The following is a 27,019-nucleotide window of genomic DNA, read 5'->3' on the forward strand; positions in this document are numbered from 1 at the left end:
ATCATTTTATAGCCAGATGTTTTTAAACCCAGCCCAACAGGAGAACACCACCCTTTAGTGACCTGCTAGAAAAGATGAGGCACACACACATAGCTCATATCAACCAAACAGATTCATCAGCCAGCTGCCTGCGCTGTCCCTACTCTGGGGAGCCTGTGCCTTCCACCAGTTCCAAGTGCCTTCAGGGCAGAGTGGCAGGAAGAGGGTTGCATTAGATTCTATTTAAACTTTCTGCAGGGGCATTCACCTAACCTGCTGGAGCTCCTATAACCCGCACGTCACTGCTCCTCCTGTGTGGCGAAGTTCCCAGTCCTGATAATTACCCTCTCAACTGCAGCAGGGACAGCACGAGTTGGATTTGTCACTTCAAACAAATAAACAAAACAATTCTGTGCCTTCAGGAGCAATTGCCACAGCTTCTCACCACCAGGGAGGATGCTGGCACCCAAGATAGCAGACCTGTGTGATCTCTTGCATCACTCCCATCAGCACTAATTCACAGGACTGGTTAGAAAACATGCACTGCATCCCTGGAATAGTCCCTTGTTGCATTGCTCTGGTGCCTACAGCGACATTCACAGCTGGCACAGAGAATGGGCGAGATGAGACACTCGCTTTACTGGCCAGATCTGCTCTCCAGCAGGCTTGGTGTTCAGCAAGGCTAGGCATATTATGTCCAAGACCAGTGAAGGCGAGCAAAGGAAAGGCCTACTTAAAGAGCAGGCAACGTAGGCAGGGAATAGGACCCACCAGGAGTGCCCTCTTTGCAAAGGGGAAAGGGGAAAGTGGATGCTCCAGTCTCCACTCTAAGCAGTGGAATGTAGGGGCCACACCTGGGTTTGCAAGGTGGAATGGACTCCATCTCCTGGAGACTTTCAACCCTCAACAGATAGATCTGCAGATCTATGTTAGCAATTAGTTCACCAGCCAGCTGGTAACAACCCAGCTCCAGTCCTGAAATGAGCTAGTATCCAACTGGAGAACCAAGAGCCAAAGCATGGTGCTTCCTAGCCACTCCACTGATATTATAATGAATGCCTGCAGTGTGAGCCAAACAATACTATCTATCTAAGGCACATGTCTGGTCCCCCTCACTGCAGTGTCTAAGCATATCACAATCGGTAACCTATTTATCCTCACCAGACCCCTGTGACGCAGGGCAGTGCTATTCTCTCCACTGTACTAATGGGATACTGAGGCACAGAGGCTAAGAGACTTGCCCCAAGTAACACAAGAAGTCTCTGACAGAGCAGGGATTTGAAACCAGCTCTCGCAAGCTCCAGCCAATGCCCTACCACCTGGACCATTCTTCCTCTCTGACTGGCTTATGACTGGGAGGTTAAGCTGTAAAAACTTTACAAGCCAGCAGGACAAAACCAAGAGCTTTAGAAAAGGCATTTGCAAAGCCTTTTCCTGCCAGCGCACTAGGGCCTGGCAAGCACAGCAGGGCCCTGATTTTGGCTGGGGCTTCTAGGTGCTCAAGTGATACAAGTCAATAATGGGAATGGAGTAGATTTAGAGCTAATAAGCCTTGTTTACCTCTCTGTGCCACAATCACTTGAGTCAGCTTTGCAGAATTCATACTTGAGTCTAACATTTCCCTGGTCAGGCAGGCCCTGGTTCGGGGCACAGTTTAGCCTGGTTCCCTCAGATTAAGTCTTTGGGGTTTTGCTGTAGGGTCTGTATCAGGAGCCTCTATGGTGCTCAGAACAGTGTGTGAAGTACTTCAAAACTCCTGGGAAAAGAGTGTAATCAATAATGAACACCATGCTCGCTGTGGGGAGGAGTGCTGGAACTGCTGGCTACTCCACTCACACCCTGCTGAACGAGACCCCCTCTGCTGCCCATTCCCTCCTTTATGTGCACCACGCACTCCAGCCGCACAGACTCTGACACTCTCAAGTCCACTTAATTGGTGGGAGGACTGCCTGGCACAGCGCATCCTGAACCATGTGAGCCATCAAGGTGCACAGCAGGCATGCAAATCAGACCTGCTGCTATGGCAACCTGGCCTTCTGCACACACAAAGGCACCGCACCTCCTTTCTGCTCAAGCTGTGAGACGCTGATAGGGAACAGCGCAGAGAATTTCAATGCAGCAGGAGCGCAAGCAAGAGAAGGGAGGCTGCCCAGAGACACACATGGGGCCAAGACTCCCACTAGCTGATTATTTCTGATCCCCTGTCAGTATGTGCTGCACGAATCCCTGGCACCACTGCATTCACCTGGGAGGGGACAAGAGCTCAATAAAGAGCAGTGGGGTCCTTTGTTATGGGGTGAAGGAAGCCAATTACCCCCCTGCCCTGCCCTTAGACAATCTGTGCCTTTGTTCTAAATGCTCAGTAACTTCTCAACCAGAGAGTGCAGGGTCCAGGCTGAAGCAGGTGTCGAAGTGCCAAAGAGAAAAGAGACACTGTTGTTTTACCTGCCTCAAGAAGGGCCTGTCTATTCTTTATTATTCTGCAGTTTTACCGGATAGATTGATTGATTGATTGCTAAAGAAACCGTGATGTCGCGGTTACCGTGCTCCACAGCTTTCATGAGTCTCCCCCTTCTTCTGGCAATGTCACAACAAGTCTCTGTCTGTCACTCCGACGCTGCCATTCCTGTACTAGGCCACCCCTCCCAATGGAAACAGCATAGCACAGCCTCTCACTGCAAGCTGGATGCAAAGCATCATTTGCCAATCAACAGTGACCCATGTTGAAACTGCCTAAGTGAGCCTACAAGGGCAAGGTGAGCACTCAGTCATCCCATCTAGTTTAAAAGCCTGAACAGCTGACTGATCTGATACCCAGCCTCTGGGCTGCCATGCCGTACGTCTGGGTTTGTTACTTGACCCCTGGTGTCACATAGTGGCTGGCTCTCAGGATTAAAATAGGCCCAGATCCCCTATGCCAGAGCAGGTGCTCCCAGCCGAACCAGCTAAGGTGGTGGGGCTGCACCTGGGCTATAGAGGGTGCAGGGAAGTCCAATGAGGTCAGCACTAGAAGTGGCACTGCTGAGTGAAGCTGCAGGAAGAGAGGGTCTCCTGCAATGGTCCCAGAGGAAGGGACGGTACCTCAGGGAAGAGGGGCTATGCCTAACCTAAGGTCGAGTGGAAGATTTTTGTTTGTTTGTTAATTAATTTAATTAAAAACCGAGATCCAGTGGGAAAAGAGCATTACTGCAGCTTCCCATCACCCGACTGCGTTAGTCTGGAAAACTTTAGCAGATCATCTGTCTTGTGCACCAAACCTGTCCTTACTAGAGAACCATGGGCCAGCATGTGAAAATAAGAGGGTACTGGATTCTGGGTTGCTGCTTTCGAATGGCTTTTTCCAGCAAATCCCTCTTCCCATCGCATGACAGCTGCCTTACCACACCTTTATAAATAAGCATCCAAGAAGCATTTAGAACAGGGAGCTACTGCCCCATAGGGATTGCACGTTCACTTTCAACCTAATATAACCAAACACTTCCCACCCCAGAGTAGCCTGGAGGATGCTGATTTCATATGCAGAAATTCAAACAGAATTAGCTCATGCACCTTTCTGCCCCTGTTCTTCCTTCCCAAACTTGTGAAAACACTTACCTAGAAGTATCCAGGAATGGTTTGTAGGCGACGCTGATCCATTCTTCTTTGTTGGCGGAGTATCTCGGCTCCCTTGATGTTTCAATCGCTTTATCTAAATCCACCAGGTAATGGCATTTGGAAATGTCAATCTGCAGGGAGAAAGGAAACCTTATACTTTATAGGTGCATTCTTCACTTCCTATCCTAAACCACGGTGTATACATTCTCATGCAATGTCGAACCACTACCACGTTTCACCCTAGAGCTGGCGGCATTTCAGTGGTGGGGTAAATGCTCTTTCAAACACAGTTAGAAAACTTAGTGAAGTGTTTTGGATCTATTGAGATGAAAGGTTCTATAGAAATGTAAGATATTACTACTACTGCTGCCGGGGGCTGCTTCTCTAGAGCAAAGACAACATACCCTGTGTGAGCAATTTCAAGGAGGATTACCTCCCTCAGCCCACTTATTACCATAATGCAGAGTGAAGCAAGCATTCAGCAATGCACCTCAGACAAGTGCATAGAGCAACCAGAAATACAGCTCACATGAGCGCACGGGGAGAGAAGTGTTTTTCGGGAGACCAGAGAAACAATAAATGTGTGGAATCTGGCACGTGCACCAACAGTTCCCGCGCTGAAGAACTTACAATCTAAGTGAAGCCAACAAAGTCTTCATTCAACACCCAATGGAAAGCCTTCCAATGGCTTCAATGGGCTTTGAATCAGTTTGCATGTGAGCGCAACACCACCACAGTGCCACATGTACGACAACTCATCTTCATCCAGAAAACATCACGTCTGCCTGCTCTCAAGAAACAAGATTCTCGCCCTCAAACTCACTCTCAACTGGCACGCACACACACAAAAAGGAGCCAGAAGGGAACAAGGACTTCAACACAAAGTCAAGGTGTTAGGAAAGCCCCGCTGTCTCTGGGCACACGCAGTGCTTGCCCTAGGTCAAGCGATGCAATTACTCAGGGTCTAAAACCCCACCTCAAACATAGGTCGCCTTTTCAGATTAGCAGCGGAGTCATAACGACACAAGGAAACACCAGGGGAAAGGCAATGAGAGAGAGTGAGAAACTACAGGCGGCAGCAGCTGTGGCCAAACTAAACACAGCCTGTTCTCGGGGGCTGGCGGGAGAGGGATTTCATCAGAAAGTATCTGAACAAAGCCTCTTCCTTAACTGCTCTGGGGGCTGTTAAACACCATACCTCACCATTCACTGGAGCCCGCTCCAACGCCAGTGGAGCTGTGTAAATGTTAAAACAGGCAGGGACTGAACTCTGCACTGCGACTGCAAGGACCAGCCCTTTAGGCCTCTCCCCTCTGGCAAGCTCGGCCTGACTAGTGAGTGAGGGAACTGGAAATACCCCACTGTGGGTGGCTAAGCGGGTGTTGCTGAACTGGCAAAGGTGAGTTACCTTAGAAATTACTGTGGGGTCCATGGGCCATGATGGGGCAGACCAGGCTGGTTCGGAAGGAGGCAGAATGAGGCTCTTGGTAGCTCCGCTGTTTGCAGGAAGGCCCAGGGAAGTTGAAGTGGCCATGGAACCATCAAGGGAGACAGAGCATCTAGTGACTAAGGCTCAGAGACTCCGGGGACCCCGGTTCATTTCCCAGCTCAGTTAAAGACTCCCCATGTGACCCTACGCAAGTCACTGCCTCTCTATGCCTCAGTTTCCCCTCTGTAAACTGGGGACAGCACCTCCCTACCTCACATGAGGATACAATCTAGTCGTGTCTGTGAGGTGCTCGGATCCTACTGTGGCTGGCAGTTAGAGGAGGCTGAGGTTCATCCGCAGGTAACTGCCCCTGAGTAAGCCAGAGTCTGACCCCCACCTCTGGCAGACCAGGAGGATCTTTCACTGAGGCGGCTCTTCCAAAGCCATTTCTCCATCATCGCACACTCCACTTCCCAGCTGTGACAGTCAGTGGGGGATGGGGGATGGTCGCTGTGTCTCCTCGGAGTAATATGGTCCTCAAACAAGGTGAAACCCAACTGAGCAGCCACTCTTCCCTGCTTGCCTACAAACAGGGCGAGAGCCTTAAATCTGTCTGTGCAAATGGGATGCTCCTCCTGCAGAAGGAAGCACGTCGTGGGCTGGCATCGCAACCCAACTCCTCACTGCTTAGTGATTTAAACGTGTATTGCCCCCTTCCTCAATGGATAAGAAACGGAATTCTGGAGTTCAAATGCTCGCACAACACTAACTCAGCTATATTGCACAGTCAATATAATTCACTCATCACAAAAATCACAACATTACTGTTTATTGTTTACCATGCAGTATGCAAGATGTGCTATGTAGCTTAGCTAGCACAGTGGGAGCCACCTCAACTCTAGGAATTTCCTAACTTTTGATTTCTCAACTTTAATATTTTCGCATTTGGCTAGATTTTGGGAGTTATTTGCTATTCAGTTCCACTCACTGTTCTAACTTGGCACCAGCTCTCAGATTCTTGGGGTTTCCAGTCTTGCTAATTCTCATGATTTTACCATGCGAGCTGCAGTATTTGGTACAATATTAAAGTCCCAGATGCTGGAGTTGGAGGAGTATGAGAATCTCAGCCTTCACTTAAAAAAAAAAAAGGTTTCAGAGTAGCAGCCATATTAGTCTCTAAGGTGCCACACGTACTCCTGTTCTTTTAAAAAAAAAAAAAAAAGTTTCTAGGTCTCACGGTTATGAAGAGAAGCTTGGAAACGACCTGAGTGTACTCTAAAGGCTCAAAATGGGTAAAGTAAATAAAAAGAATCCAGTATTTACTATTTTTTGAAATCATATTTTTAAGATAGACTCGTGATTTTTGTTTATGCTTCCACTTGCAGTGGCTCTTTACTAGCACAAAATGTAAGGCTGACATTTCCATTTCATGCTCTCCAGTCTGGCCTCCCGTAAGTATGTATGTTGCAGTTTCTATCATATTTGCAAAATATCTGATTTTATGCAAAGAGACCATGGCTGCCCAATCGATCTCACATGTACACAGTAATCCGTTAACCATTTCAAACAGCCAGACATTTGTGCTAATCCACTGGCACGTTTGGCTGGAGCTTAAGTGGATTCACAGGAAATAAGAAGTATTTCTGGCAAGATGCTCGCAGCCTGGCATGACTGTGCTACAACCTGATGGGGTCAATGCATTATTAATACCACCCTGCCTCGTTGCTGATCCTCATCACTACATTGCTTGGAGTGGACATCACACTGCACTTCCAGGATCATATGGACACAATATTGTTGCATTCATGCCTTTATCAGCAATCAATGATGCAAGCAGCTACTTTGCCCTTACAGAAAAGTTTGGCAACACTCAGCTGAATTATGAAATTGTATACAAGGAAGCAACACAACAAAACTGAATTACATTTGTGACCTCCCAGTAACTGAACTGCAGGCAGTGTCCTCAGGGGGCCTCGGTTATATAAAGATCCCCTTCCTGCTGGGAAGACCACTCCCTGATACGGACTGGCTGTGCTGTTCATTATGCCACTGCATCTTTTCCATGCCGCTATTCCCTCTTGCGGCATCTCCTACAGGCACACGCGAGAGGCTGCAGGCAGAGAAAGGTTGGCTAACGCAAAGATGAGCTATCAGCTACGAAAGTTCTTTAGCACTATGACAAACTTTATTTAATAAATAACCCTAGCTCACGAGATAGGTTCTTTAGGAGGTAGTTCAAAGATTAGTTACACTGTGTAGAAAACTAAACAAAGGGACGGGAGAGCGGTCAAGCAGTTAGTGTGAGTGACCAGTAATAAGGACCGATGGGTTCCATTTCCAACTCTGAGAGGGGAAGCTGATCTAGACTAGAATTTTCAAAAGTGCCTAAGGGATCAAAAACTTAAGTCACATTCTCAAAAGTGACTTAGGAGCCTGAATGTCACTGAAAGGCAATGGGACTCAGGCTTGCAATTGCTCAAGTCACTTTTGAAAATGGAACTTAGGCAATTTTTAAAATTCTACTTCTAGTGTTTAATACAGAGGACTGAAAATCAGGACTCCTAGGTTCTGTTCCTGGTTTTGTGACCTCTGGCATGTCATCCAACCTCCCTGTTTTCCCCTCTGTCAAATGGAGTTAGCAATACCCAACTATCTCTTGGAAGGGCTGCCAGACTTCATTAATTAAAATGTATCAAGTGCTTTGAGATTCTTGATAAAAGATGCTATAGACATAAAATCAATAGTAGTATTCTGCGATAGTTTGGCTGCTTGAATTGGGAAGGAGGCAACAGGGGGCTTAAATACAGTTTATATCTAATATGTAAAATGCCAGAGACTTCCTCAAACTGAGCAGAATCAGAGGCAGAATGCTGTTCTGCTCAATAAAAAAATTTGCAGTGCATAGTACCATTTTCACTAGACAGCTGGGCATTTTTACTGTGGTGAAGCCTGAGGGGAAGGGGAAAGACACACAAGAAAGGTATTCACGTAAAAATGTGAACTTTCAAATGATGACAGCAACAGCTCCGTTGTGATTAACTGCCATCATCCATGCACCTGATGGGATAAAAATATTAAAAGGCTGCTATGTCGCTCCATCTAATCTGGGCACCATTAGATCAGCACAGAACAATGAAATTGACGAGCAACTGAAAATGGCAGCTGATTCCTTCTGAACGCCTCGCTGATGTCTGAGCCTGTGTGCAAAATCCCACAGCTAGATGAACAGGAGAATAAAGCAGTCTCTCTCGCTCTCTGCCCCCACCAATACAAATAAGGGCACCTACCACCAAAATGTAAAGAATGCACTATGGAGTACAAAGCGACTTCTCGGGGCATTTTGTGCTGGGTCAAAGTCCTACTGTGTTTATCTTTCTGTACAATTTGATAAGGGCCTTTACAAAATACAGCATCCAAGCCACAACTGTTCTGATTTATATCCAGTGCAGAAAGGCGCCAGGTGCCTATTACTGGCAACTGAGGGAAAACACTGCCCAATTGGCGGCATAAGATCCAACTCCCTGTAACTCCCAGCAGCTCTGCTTAGATTCTCCACTGTAACCACATGTCCATCCCACGGCACATGAAGAGGACTCTATGGCAGAATTCCCTAAGCCTAGATATCCATGGGATAATGGCCCCCTGGGGATCCAGACACAGTGATCTGAGAGGGGCTTACTGCAGCAACCTGCCTGAGACACCAAGGTGGGGTGGGCTGGAAGGGACAGATCAAGGAGTCAGTCAGCAGAAGAAAGCATTTCTCTGAGGGAGGACAAGTCTATTTGAAAGAGCTGGGGAAGGAAAGAATGAGTTGGAGAAGAACAACAGCCCGGAGGAACTCAGCAAAATCAACGTTTAAAGGACGTCCCTTGCTGAGCAAGGGCCTTAATAGGAGTCAAGGGCAATAATGGCAAAATTCTGGTAGATCTGGGCCCCTTTCAATCTCAGTTCCTGCCCCCGTATAGAGGGAGGTCTGTAATGTGGTACTAAGGGTGTCGCTGAGTGACATCTCTTCAGCAACAATTTCTCTTCCAATTAAGAGCAGCTGAACACAATCTGAACTATCACTGCTCAATAGCGAACCCAACTAACAGAGCGCAGGAGTCTTGTCAGCTCAGGGAAACACAAAAGGAACAAAAATGACATAAGAATCATCAGCTGTTTCAGGAAAGGAGCAAATACCACCAGTCACTACGGGACTTTGTCTTATTAAGGAGGTTAAGCGATAAATAGGGAAGTGTAAATAGATTTTTCATTAATCAAATCAAAGGCAAGATGCGCTAGGCTGTGTTTTCAACAGCAGCTCCCCATGAATTAACCTTCCTGAATAAACTTTGTTAGAGGCAGCAGACAGCAGGTATATGTTGCCTTGGAAGGCTGTGTTTCTTTTTCAGTTTTAGTCCCTGACCCTATCCCTTTCTGGGCTTTCTGCAGTGTGCTGCGTCACAAGTGTCTCTTGCAAACTTTCTTGAACGTTTTAGAGTCACTTTACTGGAGAAACACTGGGGTTTGCGGTGAATTTATGTTGAAAACAATTTAATTAAGGGGAGACCAGATGGCTCAGTGGCATCACACTGGCGCCCCAACTGAAATTACACTGCAGGAAACTCAGCTAAGAAGAATATCGAATCAACTTCTTGCATTGTCAGAGAGGAGAATTCTAGGCCCATAGAGATTTTTGCTTGTTCGATATTTTGTTTTTAAAGCTATACAGAGTCCCTTTGAGAGAAACAAACTGCCGCATAAAACAATCCGAAAATACCAAGATCTAACACTCCCTTCTTTTCCTGGATGCTCCTTCAATAGGACTGAAGCTTCCAGTTCAAAAGATTTCTCAGAGACACACAATATATTTCCCCTGTACAACCCTGAGCGGCTTTTACTTTATTCTGATAGGTTAAGCGAAAATTAAGGGTGAAATCCACCTGTGGGCAGAGGGACAGCACAAGGCCTATGCACCCTATTTTGGGGGCTTAAATGGAACTTAAGTGGTGCACAGACCTTAAATAGGCCCTTTCCACAGGGAAGAATTTCACTTTCAGTACAAAGAGCCAGGGGCAATTTTAAATGTACAACCTCCCCCGCTCCCCTGAGTCTTTTTTAATCTGGTGCAGCTGCTCTGTAAAGTGATGCAAAAGAACAGGGTTTAACCACTTCCTGAGTAGCAGCAGGAGACAAAGCATGCTAAACAGGTGGAAGACACCAGACTTTTGTAATAATGCTCCAATTGCACAGTCCTCGCTGGCTAATGGATGGAACAGAGCGGATGATGGTCTGACCACACAGCGCAATACAGGAGCTCGCGTGCTCTACCATAGGCAGAGCTGAGTTAAAATGTGTCCTGCAGAACCCAGAGACACCCTATCCAAACAGCTCAAGTCAACAACTTTAACATGAGGCTAGCTTAGCCTTTAGGTCCTTGATCCTTTTCTAAAGATGACCAGGCACTCGGTGGGGAAAGTAAAAACAAAATATAAAAGAAGTCTTCTCCAAGGTCAGGAACTTCAAACAGAAGTTCAGCTTTTAGGCCCTGTCTATGGTACCTGCCAACACCTCCTTGTAAAAGATGGTATCAGCTTCACCTTAACACAGTTTCAGAGAGAAATGCATTTAGGATCCAACAGGACAACTTGCATGAGTAAGTGCTACTCAACAAGAGTAAAGGAAGCAGAATCAGATCCTTAATGCCTGGGAATTTTGAAAACCAAGATGGTTAAATCCCTCTTCTCCCAGGCACCATAACAGAAACCTATGACCTGCCTTGTGATTTCCACACAATTCAGCAACAGGAACTTCCACTGGAGAATGAATAATCTAATCACTCCAACTGCACTAAATTCTTTGTCTTGTCCGTAGCTTGGATAAGGTCTTCATGAGACTGTCAGTCTTTAGAATCTGGGCATGCCACAGCCACTGGCAGCTCATTTAGTTCTAGAGACATCCCAGTTCTCCTGGTATTATTAGCAGCTCAGAATCAAAGGTTAGTTTTAAAACCCCACTTAAAATTTACATCAAGTAGCTAATTTCTGTATTTGTCAAAGTGGCTGCATTGAATAAACATATCCCAGTCCTTCTTCCTTGCCTCAGAAATAACAAAATTGTAGGGTGACATTAAGAGACAACCATGAAACACAAATGCGTTTTGTTTCATTAGTCACAGGCTGTGCACCAGCCAGCTGTCTGCGCTAAAAATATGCCAGAGTTAAAGATTTTGTAAATTAAATGCACTGCAGTAGACAGCTCCTCTCAGGTGGGAATCCGCCTCCTTCCCCTTTCCAATAACCATGTAATAGATCTTAAAATAACAGAGCCTGAATCCTGAAGATTGATTCTTGCTTTGTTACCTATACAATTTCCTCTAATGTTGTCGTATCAGATTCAACCCTACTCTCGAGATCAAATCTGCAGACTCTGCCATGCTGTCATTGTGAGCCAAGATCCTCAGCTGGTATAAATGAGCATGTGTGCATTGACTTCAATGGAGGTATGCAGTTTACATCGGGTCTGCTAGTCTGAGTGCTTCCCACAGAGTCACGGACTGCATCGAGGGCACCCTTCAAAGTGCTGAGAATGGAGGAGGAAAGGCATCATCTGCTTCTTGGCAGTTCATCTTATTCACCCCTTTCGACAAGAGGAAGGATGGTTCCACGGTTAGAGTAGTCACCTGGGACCCAGGTTCAATTCTTGACTCTGTCACTGACGTTGAACAAGTCATTTAGCCTCTCTGTGCCTCAGTTCCTTGTTTCTAAAATAAGGCAAGTAGCATTTCCCTACCTGGCCGGGGTGTTGTGAGGATAAATACATTAACAATCACGAGGCACTCAGATACTTCAGTAATGAGGGACGGATAGGAGGGATAGATGGATGGGCAAACATTCATAATGCAATACTCCAGGCATTCCCACTCATAATGGTCAGGTGAGACAGAACTGTATTTATCTACGCTCAGAATTATTCTGATCTCAGAAAAAAGGAATAAAAAACATATGTAGCTTGGCACTCCTTTCTAGGCAACATTTCAACTAAAAGGAGATAAAAAGGTCAGCTGAGCAGCCTCCCAACTGCACCAAGATAAATGGTCACTACAGCCAGCTGCTTGCAACCACACAACAAACTAAAATCTCCCGCCCAAAGCAAAACCTAACGGCAAATAAAACATGCAGATGATTGTTCAGATACTATGGAACCCTAAGACAGAGACACTTAAACACTCTAAGCTTTGCCTCCAAAGAAGCCTTAAGGGGGGAAAAAATGGGGAAAAGGCTGGGCCCTCTGAAAATTGCTTCTGTACTTCGACTTAATCTGCTAAAGAATTCTACAACAGGCCAGCTGGCAAGTGGTATTCTTGTTTAAGTAACCCGAGACAACCAGGAAAAGGAACAAATACACCATACTGATGCAGGTTATCTTAACAGATTCCTTTTGAAATCAACGGTGCCAGGGTCCCAATTGTTTCAGGTGACGCTCTGGACTAAACAGCTATTTCTTCTGTTACAAACCTCTTGGGCAATTTTATTTACTTAGTTTTAACAGGTCCAAAGGGCAAAGGAAAATGTCACCCACTCCCTGCTCAATGACCAATACATTTCACTGGTGCGGGTGGGGAGGTGGAAGAAAAATTTGAAAGCACTGGATCAATCTAAGCTGTTATCTGGGATCAGAGAGTGTAACGGTGCAATACATCAGAAATTGTAACTACTGGGAATTTTCTGGTTTGTTTTTTTAAATAATCACTTCAAATGAAAACTAAATAGAGATGATTTACAAGTAGAATTCAGACATCTAAACAAACAGATTTTGTTTTGGGACACAGCCATGCAAACAGATTTTTGTTGTGGGTTTATACAGCCCCAGCACAATGGGGTCCTGACCCATGATGAGGATTCCTGGGCGACTACAGCACTACTACTATTACTACTACTAACAATGATGAAAGAAAAAGAAGATGAGTGTGTAGCCCTTACATATCTGGATGGCTCTTCCCTGTTTTGGTCATTCATGTCTGCAGGAATGCTCCGTGTGGCCATTGGTCCCTTGGCAAACGGTTTCGGTAACTGGCCCCTGAACTCTGACGGGATGAACTGGAGCTGCCAACTGCAGGAAACACAGAAAGAAGAAAACCTGAAATAAAACTCTGGGAACCACCAGAATTTTGTAACGAGAAAAAGTGTAACTAGAGGCTTTCCAGTCTACAGAGCAAACAGTCCTGCTAGAAAAGCAGCAACGGGTTAGACGTATGCACAGAGCCAGCCCCCCATCCACCAAATTCAGTTGCACCTAGGCAAGATGACCCTGTTTGCAAAAAGACTTAAGCACATGGGTAAGAACCACTGAGGTCAATGGGAATACAAAGAGAATATACCCTCACTCTTGTAAATTATACTTACAAGATGCACTCAAACTTAATAGACAAGTGAACCATAGCTGAGCCATCAGTGGAAACACAAGCAGAACTCCCATACATTACTGTGGCTCATGAAAGATACATAATGCACAAAGGGGAACACAAACCCACTCATGTCCTTTGTCCAGACTTCTGTTCCCCATTAATCCTGGCAAGCTTCCTTAATGATAAAAACAGTTACAAGACATGGCAGGCATGGGCCAGAACACTGCATCGGGGAAATGCATTTTGATTGCGGTGACCACTCAAGGAGTCCTGAAGGCTTACTGTCAGGGAGCTAAACTACATTCAGAAACAATGGACTGAAATTGGCATCAGGCCTTTTCCATCCACATTTAACTTTTGAACTTCATTTAATATTTGCAAGTCAAATAATTTTGGCCACAACTGCTAGACCAGAACCCACGCCAGCCAGGAGCAAGGCACTTCAGCTGGTGAAAGGAAGAGCTTTGTTCAGCACACTCTTGAATCAACACTCCAGCGGTTTTAAGGAATGCAGGAGTCTGCAGCCACTTGTGCACTAATAGCTTGTATTTCAGGCCTTCAAGGACTAATCCCAGTACTCATCTACTGCAACTGATTCACTGGGGAATCACCAACTGCTGTCTGCAAGCCCGGCAAAGCAGTAGGACGTTTGCCCATGAACACGATCTTTGTAAATAGAACTGTACTATCTTGCAGTTCTGCAGGTTGGACGGAGGGAGGGAGGGCTGTTTCGTTTTTGTTTTTTACCCTTTCCATCTAAAATTAAGGGACATTACCTAAAATTGCTTGGCAAGAGTACCTGGGATTTTTGGGACACATTCCCGAAGCAGTACACAGGGTTCTGGTGACTAACACCCTAGGCTGATTTGAAGATATACCCCTAAGATGGATGCAGAAAGCCAACTGACAGTGTCAGGAAATGAAATCAATTGGATCTTCCTGACCGCCTTTTAAGTAGCATATATAATCCTGCCCATTTCTTAGTCAGAGGCCCATCATAACGGGAACAAATCCCCTTCTCCCTTTACAGATGTCCAGAGATTTTTTCTGAAGCAAAGGCTTTGCTTCTTAAGGAAGCAACAGCTGCCCATTGCTCATGAACAACACTACAATAACAACCCCGTGTGCCTGGGGGCTGGAAGACCACTTCAAAAAGTAAAACATAATTCAGTTTCAAGCTCCCAAACAGAATGGCTGTGAACTAGAGTAACTGAAAGTACATCATTTCAGAATGAAGAACACAACCTTGACAGGACCCCTGTAAGAATCTGAATTGTTACCATCCGTGCACATGGCTCAGTGAATTAATTAATTGAAAATATTTTGAACATCTGAAAAGCAAACAGATGAGTCACTCTTTCCAAGATTGCTGGTACACGTGGCACAAGTCTGAGGGCTTGGCATTATGGACAGCTGGTGAGATGAATTCTTGTCAAAACTATCCTACAAACTGCATCCTGAGAAGCATATTCTTAAAACTAATGGTTTTAGGATATTTCCATGCAGCCCTGAACTTGTGCATGAGCTACATCTGATGCTTTGGAGAACAAATTGAGACTGTAGATGTACCCTATGGCCTCGACATTTTATTTCAGATGATAATTGTTGCCTTTGGGTCTCCATAAAGTTTAAAGGAATGCCGTCTGCAGTCTAAGCTGAATTCCTATGTTTCTAGGGAACCTTGACCACAACAGGTGAGTCACCAACAGCCTCGCCCCTAAACACAGCCAAGCAGACATGGACAAACAAACCGAGATGGAGAATTTGCATAGAAGGGATTCAGTGGCTAAAAGACCTGGAGAGAGGAGCCATCAGTCAGGTAGGGCTGATAAATCTGCCTGTCATGTAGCGTCACTCGGAAGGGCAGGCTTTGTTTCTGAAATTAGCGCCATGATATGCACATCTTGCTCTCACTTTGGCCCCAGTTCAGCAAGGGGCCTAAGTTCAGGCACACAAGTTGATGTCAGTGGCATGAGCTTCAAGCCGGGCAGCTGCTCAAGTATCTTACTGAATCAGATCCTTTATGATGAGCAACTTACTTATCTGGCAGGAGAAAGCTGCTCGGAAATCGGTACCACTCCTTCCCCACACAGACATTAACTGGCCTCCCCTCTGGCACTGTGTGAATAGTCGGATCAGTGGCAATCCTATGAAATTCTGGATACAGGTCCAGAGGCCCATGGTAGCCTACAGAGGAGGAAGATAGCGAACAAAGAGTGAAAAGGCGGGTGGTATTCTCACGGCTTGACTTGTTTATATTTAAGCCTCCCATCAAAATGCTGGGAGGGTTTGGAGTACATACCCAGCTACCTAGCTCTGGTATCTAGAGAGCACCCATCCCAATGGCATCATGTTCCATTAAGACTAACGCCAACCCACTTGCGATATTACAGCAAGGCCAGCTTCAACTTCTGCCATATTGTCCACAAGAAGCTGCCAAAATCATGAACATTCCTGTCCTTGTTGTTTAATAACACGTTGATTTTATTTTAGGACTTTCCCATGCCACACGTTTCCACTGTTCAAAGAGTTTAGCTTAACTGAGAACATAAAAAGGGAGATTCCACAAGGGCTTTGTTAAAGTATAAAAGTTCATATCAGTCACAAGCCAAGGTTTGCTAACCTTGGCTTAAAGAACATAAAGTGATTGCTGGATGACTGTAACTGAAATATTGCATGTGCACCCAGAGCAAAGGATGGGCCTGTAGTAAAATTAAGAAATATAAAAATAACACTATAGATAAATATTCATACAAAGCCTCAAGTGCTTTCAGGGCCTTCTTAACTGATAGCTTCATAAATAAATAAAATAATCTACACTAAAACGTAGTTAGGATCCAAATCCCATTTCAGTACCTTGTTATAACATGGCACTTTTATCACCACTCTCCTGTCACTACTGTATATGGCTTCAATCCTGCAAATACATATGCCCAGGCTTTACTTTATTTAGGTGAGAAGCTCCAGTGAAGTTAACAGGACCACTTCTGGCCCCAATTCCAGAAAGCACATACACGCATATTTAACATTAAGCACATGCTTAAATCCATCTCCATGCAGGAAAGCACTTAACCACGTACCTAAGTACAAGCTTTACATGCTGAAGTGCTCTCCAGAGTATGGTCCCACATGTGGAAGGATAAGTACATATGTAAGCACCGGTCTACACACAGATAGGATACTGGTATAACTATGTTGGTTAGGGTGTGATTCTTTTTTTCTGATATAATTATACCCGTACAAGCCCTAGTGAGGAAACTGTTACACTAGAGTAATGGTGCCTTATACTGGTACAGCTTATCCCCTGAGGTGGAGGATTATTGCACCTCTATTACTATATTGTATGGTTAAAGTAGAACAACTTTTATGCACAGAACAAGCCCTAATTCTTTGTGAAGTGCCCTCTGGACTGTCTTGCAACTGTCTGGGTTCAAGAACAGGACTATCCTAAAACACCAACCTTTGAATAAAGCCACAGAGCGCGAGAGTGACAAGAGTCCAAAGAGAAAAACCGTCCCCAGAGCCAGCCAGTTGGAGGAGACTGTGTAGTGCTCCAAACGGTAACGCTGGAATGCGAAGTGGTAACATTTCTGAAGGGACAAAAAAGTATTAACGTCATTAAACCTATGATGCAGCTGAACAGAGATCCAGCCCAATGCCCCTGGGGAGAGAGCCACCTGCAATGGGGAGAACAAGGGGTTCCAAATAAAATGCAAGATGTGATTAATTTAAAGGGACACTATCAACTTAAATTCTTTGGAAACTAAATTAAAAAAAAAAAAAAATTCTAATAAATCCTCTATAACAGACGTAGCTTCCACAGTCAGTGAATGTGTCTGCGGTCTCAGTTTCTCAAACTTGGCGCCTCAAATAAATGCCTAGAGATTCACTTGCTTCAACCACATCCCATTCCTGGGAATTTGATTTATTTAAAGAATTATTCAACTGAACTCATCACAAATACTTTTCAACCCTCTTTTCCAGGAGTTCTTCTTTACTGGGCATCACAGCCCTCTCCAAACCAGGCCTCCCGCCTGGCAATTCCCCCAAACCAGTCCCAGCTGAGATTTCTACTACTGCTCTCTGTGGGTGCCTCTCGCCAGGCCTCCCAGGCCCCGGGTCTCTCCTTTCTCCATCTGGACTGGCTCCCTCTTTAAAGAAGTTCCATTTCCAGGTTTATGTCACACAATACTTGGGCACCTGCCTGAACAGCAAGCCACAGCCTGAAATAAGGTACAGGACCAGCGCATTTGCAGCAGTGTTTAAATATAGCCTTGCCTGACCTTTTCTGTTGTTGTTAACTCCTCTAAGGGCTTTTTTGCTCTTCTATAGATGACCTGACAGGTCCTTCTGGGCAGACCCAAAAGAAACAGTATGTAACACACTCGAGTTCTGCCCCTCCCCTCTCTCCCCCACGCAGGAGGGATTATTCACTTCCTGTCCTAAAATGGTCTCTACTCCTCTTGCATCATTTGCTTTCATCTCATAGCAGCCGTGGGATTGTTATTTCACTGTTAAGCTTGTATGGTTAGCAGGGAAGCAGTTTAAATTCTCAGATGGCTCCTCTATACTGAAAGTAAATCAAGTGGTGTTAAAATATGCAGAACAGAGATACACACCAGAGTATCCTGCAGCCATGTTTGGCAGGTGTCCCAAACCACTGCGTTCTCAGGGGCCTTCCTACTGCACATAGCAATCCTCAGCCAGGGCTATAGAACTGCTAGTATTACAGGGCTTGATCCTGGGAGCAGGTAGCTCAAGAATTGCACATTAGCAGAGCTCGCGCGTGGGAAGAATTGCAATAGCTGCAGGTTGTGGGACATTGGCAGGGCTGGATAAGGGGCCAGGGACTGCAATAGCAAGGGATACTGCAGGTCGGGGTTACAGGGAATTGGCAGCGCTGGGTAAGAGGCCAGCACTGCAGTAGCTGAAGGTGTGTTAGCAGTACTGAGAGTGGGGCCTGGGGCTGAAACAGCAAGAGGTATTGTATACCAGGACGGGAGGTAATGGCAGAGCCAAGGGGAGCAGCTGGAAGAGTCTACTATAGAGACTAATGACTGCAAAAAAGAACTAGATAAATTCATGGAGGATAGATCCATCAATGGCTGTTAGCCAGAATGGGCAGGGATGGTGTCCCTAGCCTCTGTTTGCCAATAGCTGGGAATGGGCGACAGGGGATGGATCACTTGGTGATTACCTGTTCTGTTCATTCTCTCTGGGGCACCTGGCATTGGCCACTGTCGGAAGACAGGATACTGGGCTAGATGGACCTTTGGTCTGACCCAGTCTGGCCGTTCTTATGTTCATTCATTTGTATTTTTCGTGGCTAAGAAATGAATAATTTCAGCTCTGTGATCTGGAACATTTTACTCTACAAAGTGTTTTAATCTACATTTATTAAACACTTTTTTAGCTCTTTAAAAATAGCAATTTCCTAATGCCTAAACAATACCATTTTCCTTTTTAATAAGGGAATGGTGAAAATCTTGGATTACAACAAGGACTTCCAAATAGCCCAGCTACAAAGATCAAATTTCATGGCTTTATAATGCGATCACATGAGATGCTTGTCTGGGATTGCATCAAATGATCAATCTTCCAGAACATTTGGGCCACTGACTATTCCAAATTGGGCCAGGGTTGTTCTCACACCATGTGAGAGAATTTCTAATGAAGGGCCGTTGAGATGTTTCAGTGCTAACGCAGAACACCCAGGAAATGTCATGCATATTAATATTTGGTGGCAGCACTTGACATCCATAGCCTACTGTTCAAGCTAATCCAAGATTTTTACATCATTAGCACATTCTATTCATACATTTATGCCATTTGGGGAGGGAAATCTCCCCGTTTTTGCTCCTGCATCACTGCTTTATGGGGATCGAATGATTCTGCACAAGTTCTCAATCAACCAGAACTGGAGGATTATGTTTAGCCAGCTACACTGGAAAAGCAGCAAACACATACACATTTTAACTTTAGAACGGTTGTGTTTTTTCAATCCCAGGGCTTTATGATCAATCTATGTGCCACATTCTGAAAACTCAAACCCCGCTAGCTAACAATCAGAAACAGCTGACTGCACATCATGCTCTTGGGCACTGCAGAACTATGCAGATTACTGCAGATTATGTTGCAGCAGCAGATGTTCTGCAGATGTTCCCAAGCCTTCGGGAGCAATGATATAGAAGTCAACTGGTAATTAAACCCCCTTTAGGTACCAGGTTATAAAACGCAGCACTTCCCACTGAAACCCACCTGAAGGGCAGAGAGCGCCACAGCTCCACAGAGACAGATGAGAGGATATATGGGAAACAGGAACCTCTCCTCTTTATGGGGTTGACTGAAGAAAATCAGGATCCAGATGTACATAGGAGCTAGCGTAAGCCAATATGGGCGACCCAGATTCTGGACTGAAAGAAGCATAAACCAGTCAATCAAGGCTCATGAGACTAGTGAAATAAAGACAAGGGCTTTCCCTCAGTTTTCATTCTCTCTCTCAAATGGAATGTTTCACTATTCAATCCCAAGCAGCACTTCCACTCTCCATATCATAGCCAAAATAGCAAGAAATCAGTCAGGAGTAAAGCTCGCTTAGTGGATTTCTGTAGGCTTCAGATGCCCTAAAGGTCCCAGAATGCAGGGAAGCCAGAGCCCAAAAGAAGAAGCAGGATCTGGATAACGAGCCTATAACTAATCCCAGGAAAAAAAGACAAAAATCCATCATGACCTGAAGCTTCTGAACAGGAAATCAAAAATTCCTGATATTTGTTTTGTTGTACTATACTAGCGCATCCAGGGATCAGAGATAGAGTCCTATGAAGCTTATATTCCTAATTGAAGTGGTTGTTTAGGTACTTGTATTTCCAAAACCCTTGTTGCTTCATTACAAAAATAACAGTGCATGTAAGATCTCTCAAGTAACTTTTGTGTATGTAAAACAGGAAGAAATTAATTAAAAAATAACAATAATTACCCTGAATTTTAGTCTGACGAGGTTGCTCAATGCAATTTTAAATCCTCTCACCCCACCCCTCCAAAAGCTGTAGTGTTAAACAAATAAGCATAGAGGCATTTCACAGACAATAAGAACAAAGCACCCAGAAGAATGGCTTCTGCTGTTAGGCACACAAGTGTTAGGTGAGCAGCAGGAAACCTGCATTTATAGGATCTCCAACTGAGCTTTTACTGGTTTCTGACAGTATGTCAGCCACATTCAAGGAACAGACACAAGCAGCACCCTCTAGTGTATGCTTTCAGGAAGATATATTACAATGCCATTTCTTAACAGAATTCCATACATAATCAGAATCCTAACAGGAGACGCTGATCACAATGCTGCTATCTGCCCCTAAAATTTACCATGTGTCCATCCTTGGGAAAAATGTGTTAGCAGCAGCCAGAGGAAGATGCAACCACTGGGTTTTTTCTTCTTCCACTCCCCCGCCGCCCTGGTATTTTAGAAGAGCATCTTGCCAAACTGCATGAGTTAAACTGACATCCTTTGATTTAAGAGAAACCCAGTATGAACTGGACAATGTTTTGTTTTTTCACAGTGTAATTTATGAAGGACTAAGTGATCACTTTGAAAGTCAGATGTCAGACTAGACTATCATAATGGTCCCTTCTGGCCTTAACATCTATGAATCTAAAATCTACCAAAATGGGATTTACTTGTATAATTTTGTAGCAGCAGCACTTGACATGCCATATTTTGGGCTACCTTAAAATTTATGGCCACCCCTACTAGCCCTTAGAGCAGAGATATGTAATAGGACTGAGAATTTAAGCCTCATTTGTTCCCTTATGAAGGTAAATATTCAAGTATTTCAAGGAAAAACTATCATTTCAATTTCCGAAGAAGTGGGCTGTAGTCCACGAAAGCTTATGCTCTAATAAATTTGTTAGTCTCTAAGGTGCCACAAGTACTCCTGTTCTTCTTTTATCATTTCAATGGCACAGCTGTGAAATGGTACATTAAAGTGCAAGAGACTTCCTAATTCAGGAAGAAGTTTTTCAGAAATCTGCCCTACGTGGGCTCAATCCTGAAAGGTGCAGAGTGCCTTCAACAATTCATCCAAGTGCTCACTACTCAACTTCTTGCAAGATCATGCTCCATATGGGCAGCATCAAGAGAAAGGGGTAGCTTGTAGGGATTAGAATGGTTTATGAAGAAATAACAACCTGAAAAATCCAAACTAGATCCAAAAAAACCCTAACCCTGTTCTCTCAAAGCTCTCTTCTGAAATGTCCTGGCAGTTGCATTTAAAATAACAGTAAAAAAAAAAAAGTGTAGAGAACTGAGGGCTGACACTTCCAATCGAAGATAAGATGGAGATAACGACGAGTATTTTTTTTCCCCTAAAATTTCTGTCAGGGTTATTTCTACAGCATTTGCATCTGTGGCTGAAGAGCGTGTGGTTGTACAATTTGTCATACTTACTCGGCGTACTTCAGCCTTGACAGCACAATGCTCTTCAGAGGAGAGGGAGGCGCGGGGAATGAAAGGATCATCCTTAAAGAGTCACGACCATGTTCCGTCCCTTGCCGGATGCTACTGTGAGCTCAGGTGTCATTTGCTGCCTCTGTCTCCAGCCTGCACCCATTGTAGGGTAAACAGTGCAGTGCAAATAATGAGCTCCTGGAACCAGGCTGTGTTTTTGTAAAGAGTTCCCTGACCCTGATTTTGCTTCCAAGAAAGAAAAGCTGCATATACAGCAAATAAGCTCTCTCCTAATTTTCAAGGATCTGGGAGACATGTGCTGTTGGAGCTCAGCTCTCAAAGACCGCAGCACTCACCGTGAAATTTCTGTAGCAGACATTCCATGAGGGAGGTCAGCGGCAGGGCAAGCAGGGCCAAGGCAAACGCCACGTTGAAGTTCAGGAAACCATTAATAAAATAGAAGGACCAGGGCTCAGTACCTGTGGGGGAGGTGGGGAGAGAAACAAAAGATAATTAGCCTGAGTGCCTAAAAGGACAAGATGTTATGGCAGCCCCATTCTCTCTCTGCCTGACCATGATCAGTGATCAGCAGCTTCAGAGATCGATTCTCTCTATACCCCATGGAGCTGAAACCAAAGAATGGGGTGGGGAGCATCTTACAGTAAGGGTAGGTCTACACTACCCGGTAGTTCGGCGGCAAGCAAATCGAACTTCTGGGTTCGACTTATCGCGTCTTGTCTGGACGAGATAAGTCGAACCTGGAAGTGCTCGCCGTCGACTGCGGTACTCCAGCTCGGCGAGAGGAGTACCGCGAAGTTGACGGGGGAGCCTGCCTGCCGCGTCTGGACCGAGGTAAGTTCGAACTAAGATACTTCGAACTTCAGCTACGTTATTCACGTAGCTGAAGTTGCGTACCTTAGTTCGAATTGGGGGGTTAGCGTAGACCTGCCCTAAGAGAACCAGTGTGGCCTAGAGGAACGAGCATGAATCCGATTTGAGCAGCGCCTGGGTTCTAACCCTAGATTTGCCCCTGATTTACTGTGTGACTTTCTAAGTCACTTCCACCTTTCTTTCCACAGCTATAAAATGGGATAATGATGCCAGGAGGATTAGTCAATAGTGATTTAAAGGTGCTAGAGTGCCAAGTATTACATCGCTGTCTCCATGCAAGTAACTTCATTGCTTTTACCTTTGTGGATTAACTGAAAACACATACACAACATACTGTCTCTTCCTTTCCCCTTATTAACGGTTAAGCCTCAATGTTATACCCACTGCCTGCTGTTCATGAATCCATGGGACATTCTAACGATCAGCCCCAAAAGAGTGGGCGCCTCTCAAAATGCAAATGCACGGCAATGCTGCCGTGATGCAGGACAGCCACCATCCCATTCTGAAAGCCTATGAGATGAGAAAGTGGCAACTAAAACGGACAAGGTCAAGAGATCTGCTTCTCCAAACCAGCACCCACTGCAGCATAGAAGCTTCTCAAGTGAGAGGCAGCCACAGAAGCCTTGGATGTTAAGAGACTGTTACTGTCTGGAGCGATGCTGTCTCACATGCCGCCAGAGCTATAAAACTTATTTCAAACAAACAAGAGCTTGAATTCACACTTTGTCCACCCGGGACACCTGCTGTAAAGTTGATCTACCTGCTAGTTACATAAATCTTCAGTCTCTAAAGTTTCCCAGTGTCAATTTGTTTTTCCTACAGTTTAGCTTTAAGAATAGGACACAAAAACATTTGTTCAGTAAACAGTTCAACCCCTCCTACTGGTTGTTGCAAGCTTCGAAGGATGCAAAGTGACAGAAATTCCAGTCTGACTGTCATTCGTTTGTACTCCTAATTCAAGATGCTTAAAATCCTGAACAGTGGGGAATGCCAGTTCCTCTCTGCACGTTTGCCACCTTCTTGGTATGATTAGCGCAATCAGTCAGTAAATGACACGCGGGGGCTTTAATCAATGCACTGTTGTGACATGTGTCACATGCCGTGGCAATTTCCTGCAATCAGAGCCACTTAAAAAGGGTCTGTGTTGAAATTAATCAGACAACTGAAAAGCAGCAAGGAAAACGTGACACCTCTGCAGCTTGTACAACTAAATACAATTAGAAGCTGAACTCAATGTCAGAAACAAGGAGCAGGAGTTACCAAGGTAAAGCCCAAGCAACTCACTTTATTTGGGAATCCTACATCGATTAGCATGGCAGCACTGGAAGCAAAATGAAATTAATGTTCTGTAGCGCTGTTGTTTTTTAAATGGGAAAGGTTATCAGAAATTCACCTTCAGTCCCCACCCACCCACATCATCACCTTCAAAGTCTCCGGTGAGTATAATTCTCAGCCTGCTGCCAAAGCCCAAACATGGGACACAGAATGTGACCAAGACTCGAAAGGATGAACACACAATAATTATCCATGCAGCAAATTTGCAATGGCTATGGGATTTCTTCCTCCAGTGTAAATAACCCTTTCCATGACTGTTTTATGATTCTTTATTTCTGATGTCTATAATTTTGAATAACCAAAGTGAAAGGGAAACCAAATGTGTGCAGAACGTAGATAACTTTGAGACTAAAATGAGTGGCTCCCCCTTGGAAATCAGGGACATTTGAGAGGTATGTACGTAAGAGAAAAGCCTATAACATGGAGGGGAATTAAATTTAAACAATATTATTTGTATTACTGTAGCTCCTAGGAGCCCTAGTCATAAAACCAGGATCTCATTATGCTAGGAGCTGTACAGACACTGAACAAAAAGACAATCCCTGCCCCAAAGAGCTTCCAATCTCAGTATAAGAACGCGACTTAAGCTGTGTTACTTACGTCCTACTGCTCTGAACTGTGGTTATAGCTGAAGCATGTTAGTTAACATTCAGGTAACACATTGCAATGTGCCTCACTTTCCCCAGAGGTAAAATGGGGATAACAACTTACTTTCTTTGTAAAGCACTTTGCGATCTACTGATGAAAAGAGATATATAGGAGCTAGGTATTAATTAACTGAAATGATTACACCTTGTGAGAGGGAATCTTAAAAGGAAACTCTCAGATTTCAGGGGGAAATTTAGAAAACGTGGGAAGAAGAAATATTCAGTATACTCAGAGTGGTGAATGGACTCCCCGTGGGAGAACTCTGTATGTAAACAAGGGTTCGGTTTCTTCCCAGCCTGTTGGCTACTGGACTCTGTACTGCAGTAGCAATGCTGATGTGGAAGGAGTTGTGACATACCAAACACAGGGCTGCTACTTCAGCGTTGGATGGAGCACCAGGGGCAAGCAGGGTGGGAGGAAAGCCCCTCTCGTAACACACTTGTTCTTTGCAAGGGGGTTGTGTGCCTCTCCCGTGTCCTAGCATATCATTGGCCAACATTGCAGCAGTCTCCCCTCCTGGGATCTGCTTTAATAACCCTCTTTAGCACACACACTATCTCCGAGGAAACCCAGTCCACCTGTCCATGCCTTCCCCCCTAGCTTAATTTATCCATCTGTACCAGAACCTATGAACCGTCTTTTAGGTGTTCACAGCCCACCGGCCAGGTCCAGGGCAATGTTAGCCCTCACACTCAGGGTTCACAATTTCTTCCTCTAGGTCACAGGGGTTCAGGCAGTTGTTAGCCTTCCCTGGGCCATTGCCTGAAAAAACCTAACAGCCACCTGTAGCTATTTCCAATGGAGAGATGCCCTGTTCTATTCAGGTCTCTCCCCGTACCTGGGGAGGACAGGACCTGCCTATTACATCCTGTTTTTCCCTTCCCACGAGACCTTGCTTTAGCCTACAGTCACAGGATCTAGGGGGAAACCAGGGTCAGATGAGAGCTGGGCCTAGACTCCTCTTAGAAAGGCACGGCCACCTCATGACAGACTCCAATGACAACGCAGAAGACAAATGGCCTGGAGCAGTGCTTTGATGCAGAAGCCCTTTCCCTAAGTTTGCTGCAGCGTGACTGAACTGCCTCTTAAGGACTAAGAGCTAGAGCCTTTTCTCCTTGTCCAAGGGCACATTTACTGCTGTGGCTCAGAAAAAAAAGCCAAATCAGGCAGGAATAATGCGTCACACGGGCTAGTTAAGTGACCCGCTGACGCAAGATTTTATGTAGAAAATACAAGCTTGAGGCATGGTGGCTGTGTTGACTCACGCGTTCAGAGACATTCAGTCTCTCTGCCTCCCAGTGCAAAATGCCTTTATTTTTGTCATTCACAAAGGCACAAGGTGACTTGAGACACGACAGCAATGAAAAGCACACCACACACAAGGAGAAATCCTGCCTCTGTTGGTGTTCTTCGGGGATGGGGGAAAACTATCCTTCCACAGAACCGCAGGGATAAGCTTCCCCAGTGTGACATTCGTAAGACAAAGGACTGGAAGGGATCTCCCAAGTCATTCAAGCAGAAACAGAAGAATAAACCATGCAAATCACATGGACTCATTGTGCCACGTCCAGTTTCAGTGGTGGATTAAGAGAGAAAAGCGACTGCAAGTGGTGGAAAAAGAACAGTGCAGTATTTACAGTAGGGCCCACTGATGTAGCAGACTGCATATAAGAAGAACCCACAAGAGCGATTACTAAGCATCCCAGAGCCAGAAAATATTCAGCCTTGTGTTCTACTTCAGGGGCCATTACAACCTTTAAACTCAACGAGCCAGACAAAATAGGTGGTTCTTATTAATCTGTACTCCAGTAGCACCGAGGAATCCTAGCCAAGGACCACGATCCCATTGTGCTAGGTGCTGTACAACCAGATGCAACTCTAGCGAATTCCCCAAATGCTTCCAAAGTGTAACCGCCTTACAAGTCACAACCAACGCTCCTCACATAAATGGGACGGGCTCAGCAGACGAATCCACTGGGCCAGGGTCACGAAGGAATAACTCTCATTGTCCTCGTTATTGCTCAGTTAATAGTGCTAATGATTTTCTCCAACTGCTCATCTTTTTAGAGCCTCGAGAATAAGGATCAGTGATATCTGCATATGAACCACTGTCCCCACGGACATAGGAATCTGATAACAGACAGTGGAATATTCACTACAGTGAGTGCCTACATTGGGGGGAAAATAATATCTAGAAAAAGGAAAGAAAATGCTCTTCTTGCCTGCAGGATCCCAGCTTGTAAGCAAGAAAGATATACCAACATGTCCAGATACCACGTTTATGGATGTGGCATGAGAATCCAAGCAGAAC

At 45.0% G+C, this 27,019-nt stretch overlaps 1 protein-coding gene across 7 annotated transcripts in view; it reads right to left on the reverse strand.

The window, feature by feature from the left end:
• ALG9 (ALG9 alpha-1,2-mannosyltransferase) overlaps positions 1 to 27,019 on the reverse strand; it is a 132,664-nt gene that overhangs the window by 95,062 nt on the left and 10,583 nt on the right. For all 7 annotated transcript variants that reach the window (XR_010593263.1, XR_010593261.1, XR_010593260.1 and 4 more), the window contains 6 exons: positions 22,191 to 22,313; positions 19,650 to 19,804; positions 16,852 to 16,981; positions 15,431 to 15,578; positions 12,967 to 13,096; positions 3,574 to 3,704 (listed from right to left, as the gene is read on the reverse strand). Coding sequence is in view for 2 of the 7 variants with exons in the window: in XM_065570362.1 (XP_065426434.1) it covers positions 3,574 to 3,704; positions 12,967 to 13,096; positions 15,431 to 15,578; positions 16,852 to 16,981; positions 19,650 to 19,804; positions 22,191 to 22,313 (817 nt within the window). In the remaining 5 variants the exon portion in view is untranslated. The remainder of the gene's footprint in view (positions 1 to 3,573; positions 3,705 to 12,966; positions 13,097 to 15,430; positions 15,579 to 16,851; positions 16,982 to 19,649; positions 19,805 to 22,190; positions 22,314 to 27,019) is intronic.

This window comes from Chrysemys picta, chromosome 16, assembly GCF_011386835.1.
Source record: "Chrysemys picta bellii isolate R12L10 chromosome 16, ASM1138683v2, whole genome shotgun sequence".
NCBI classification, from domain to species: Eukaryota; Metazoa; Chordata; order Testudines; family Emydidae; genus Chrysemys; species Chrysemys picta.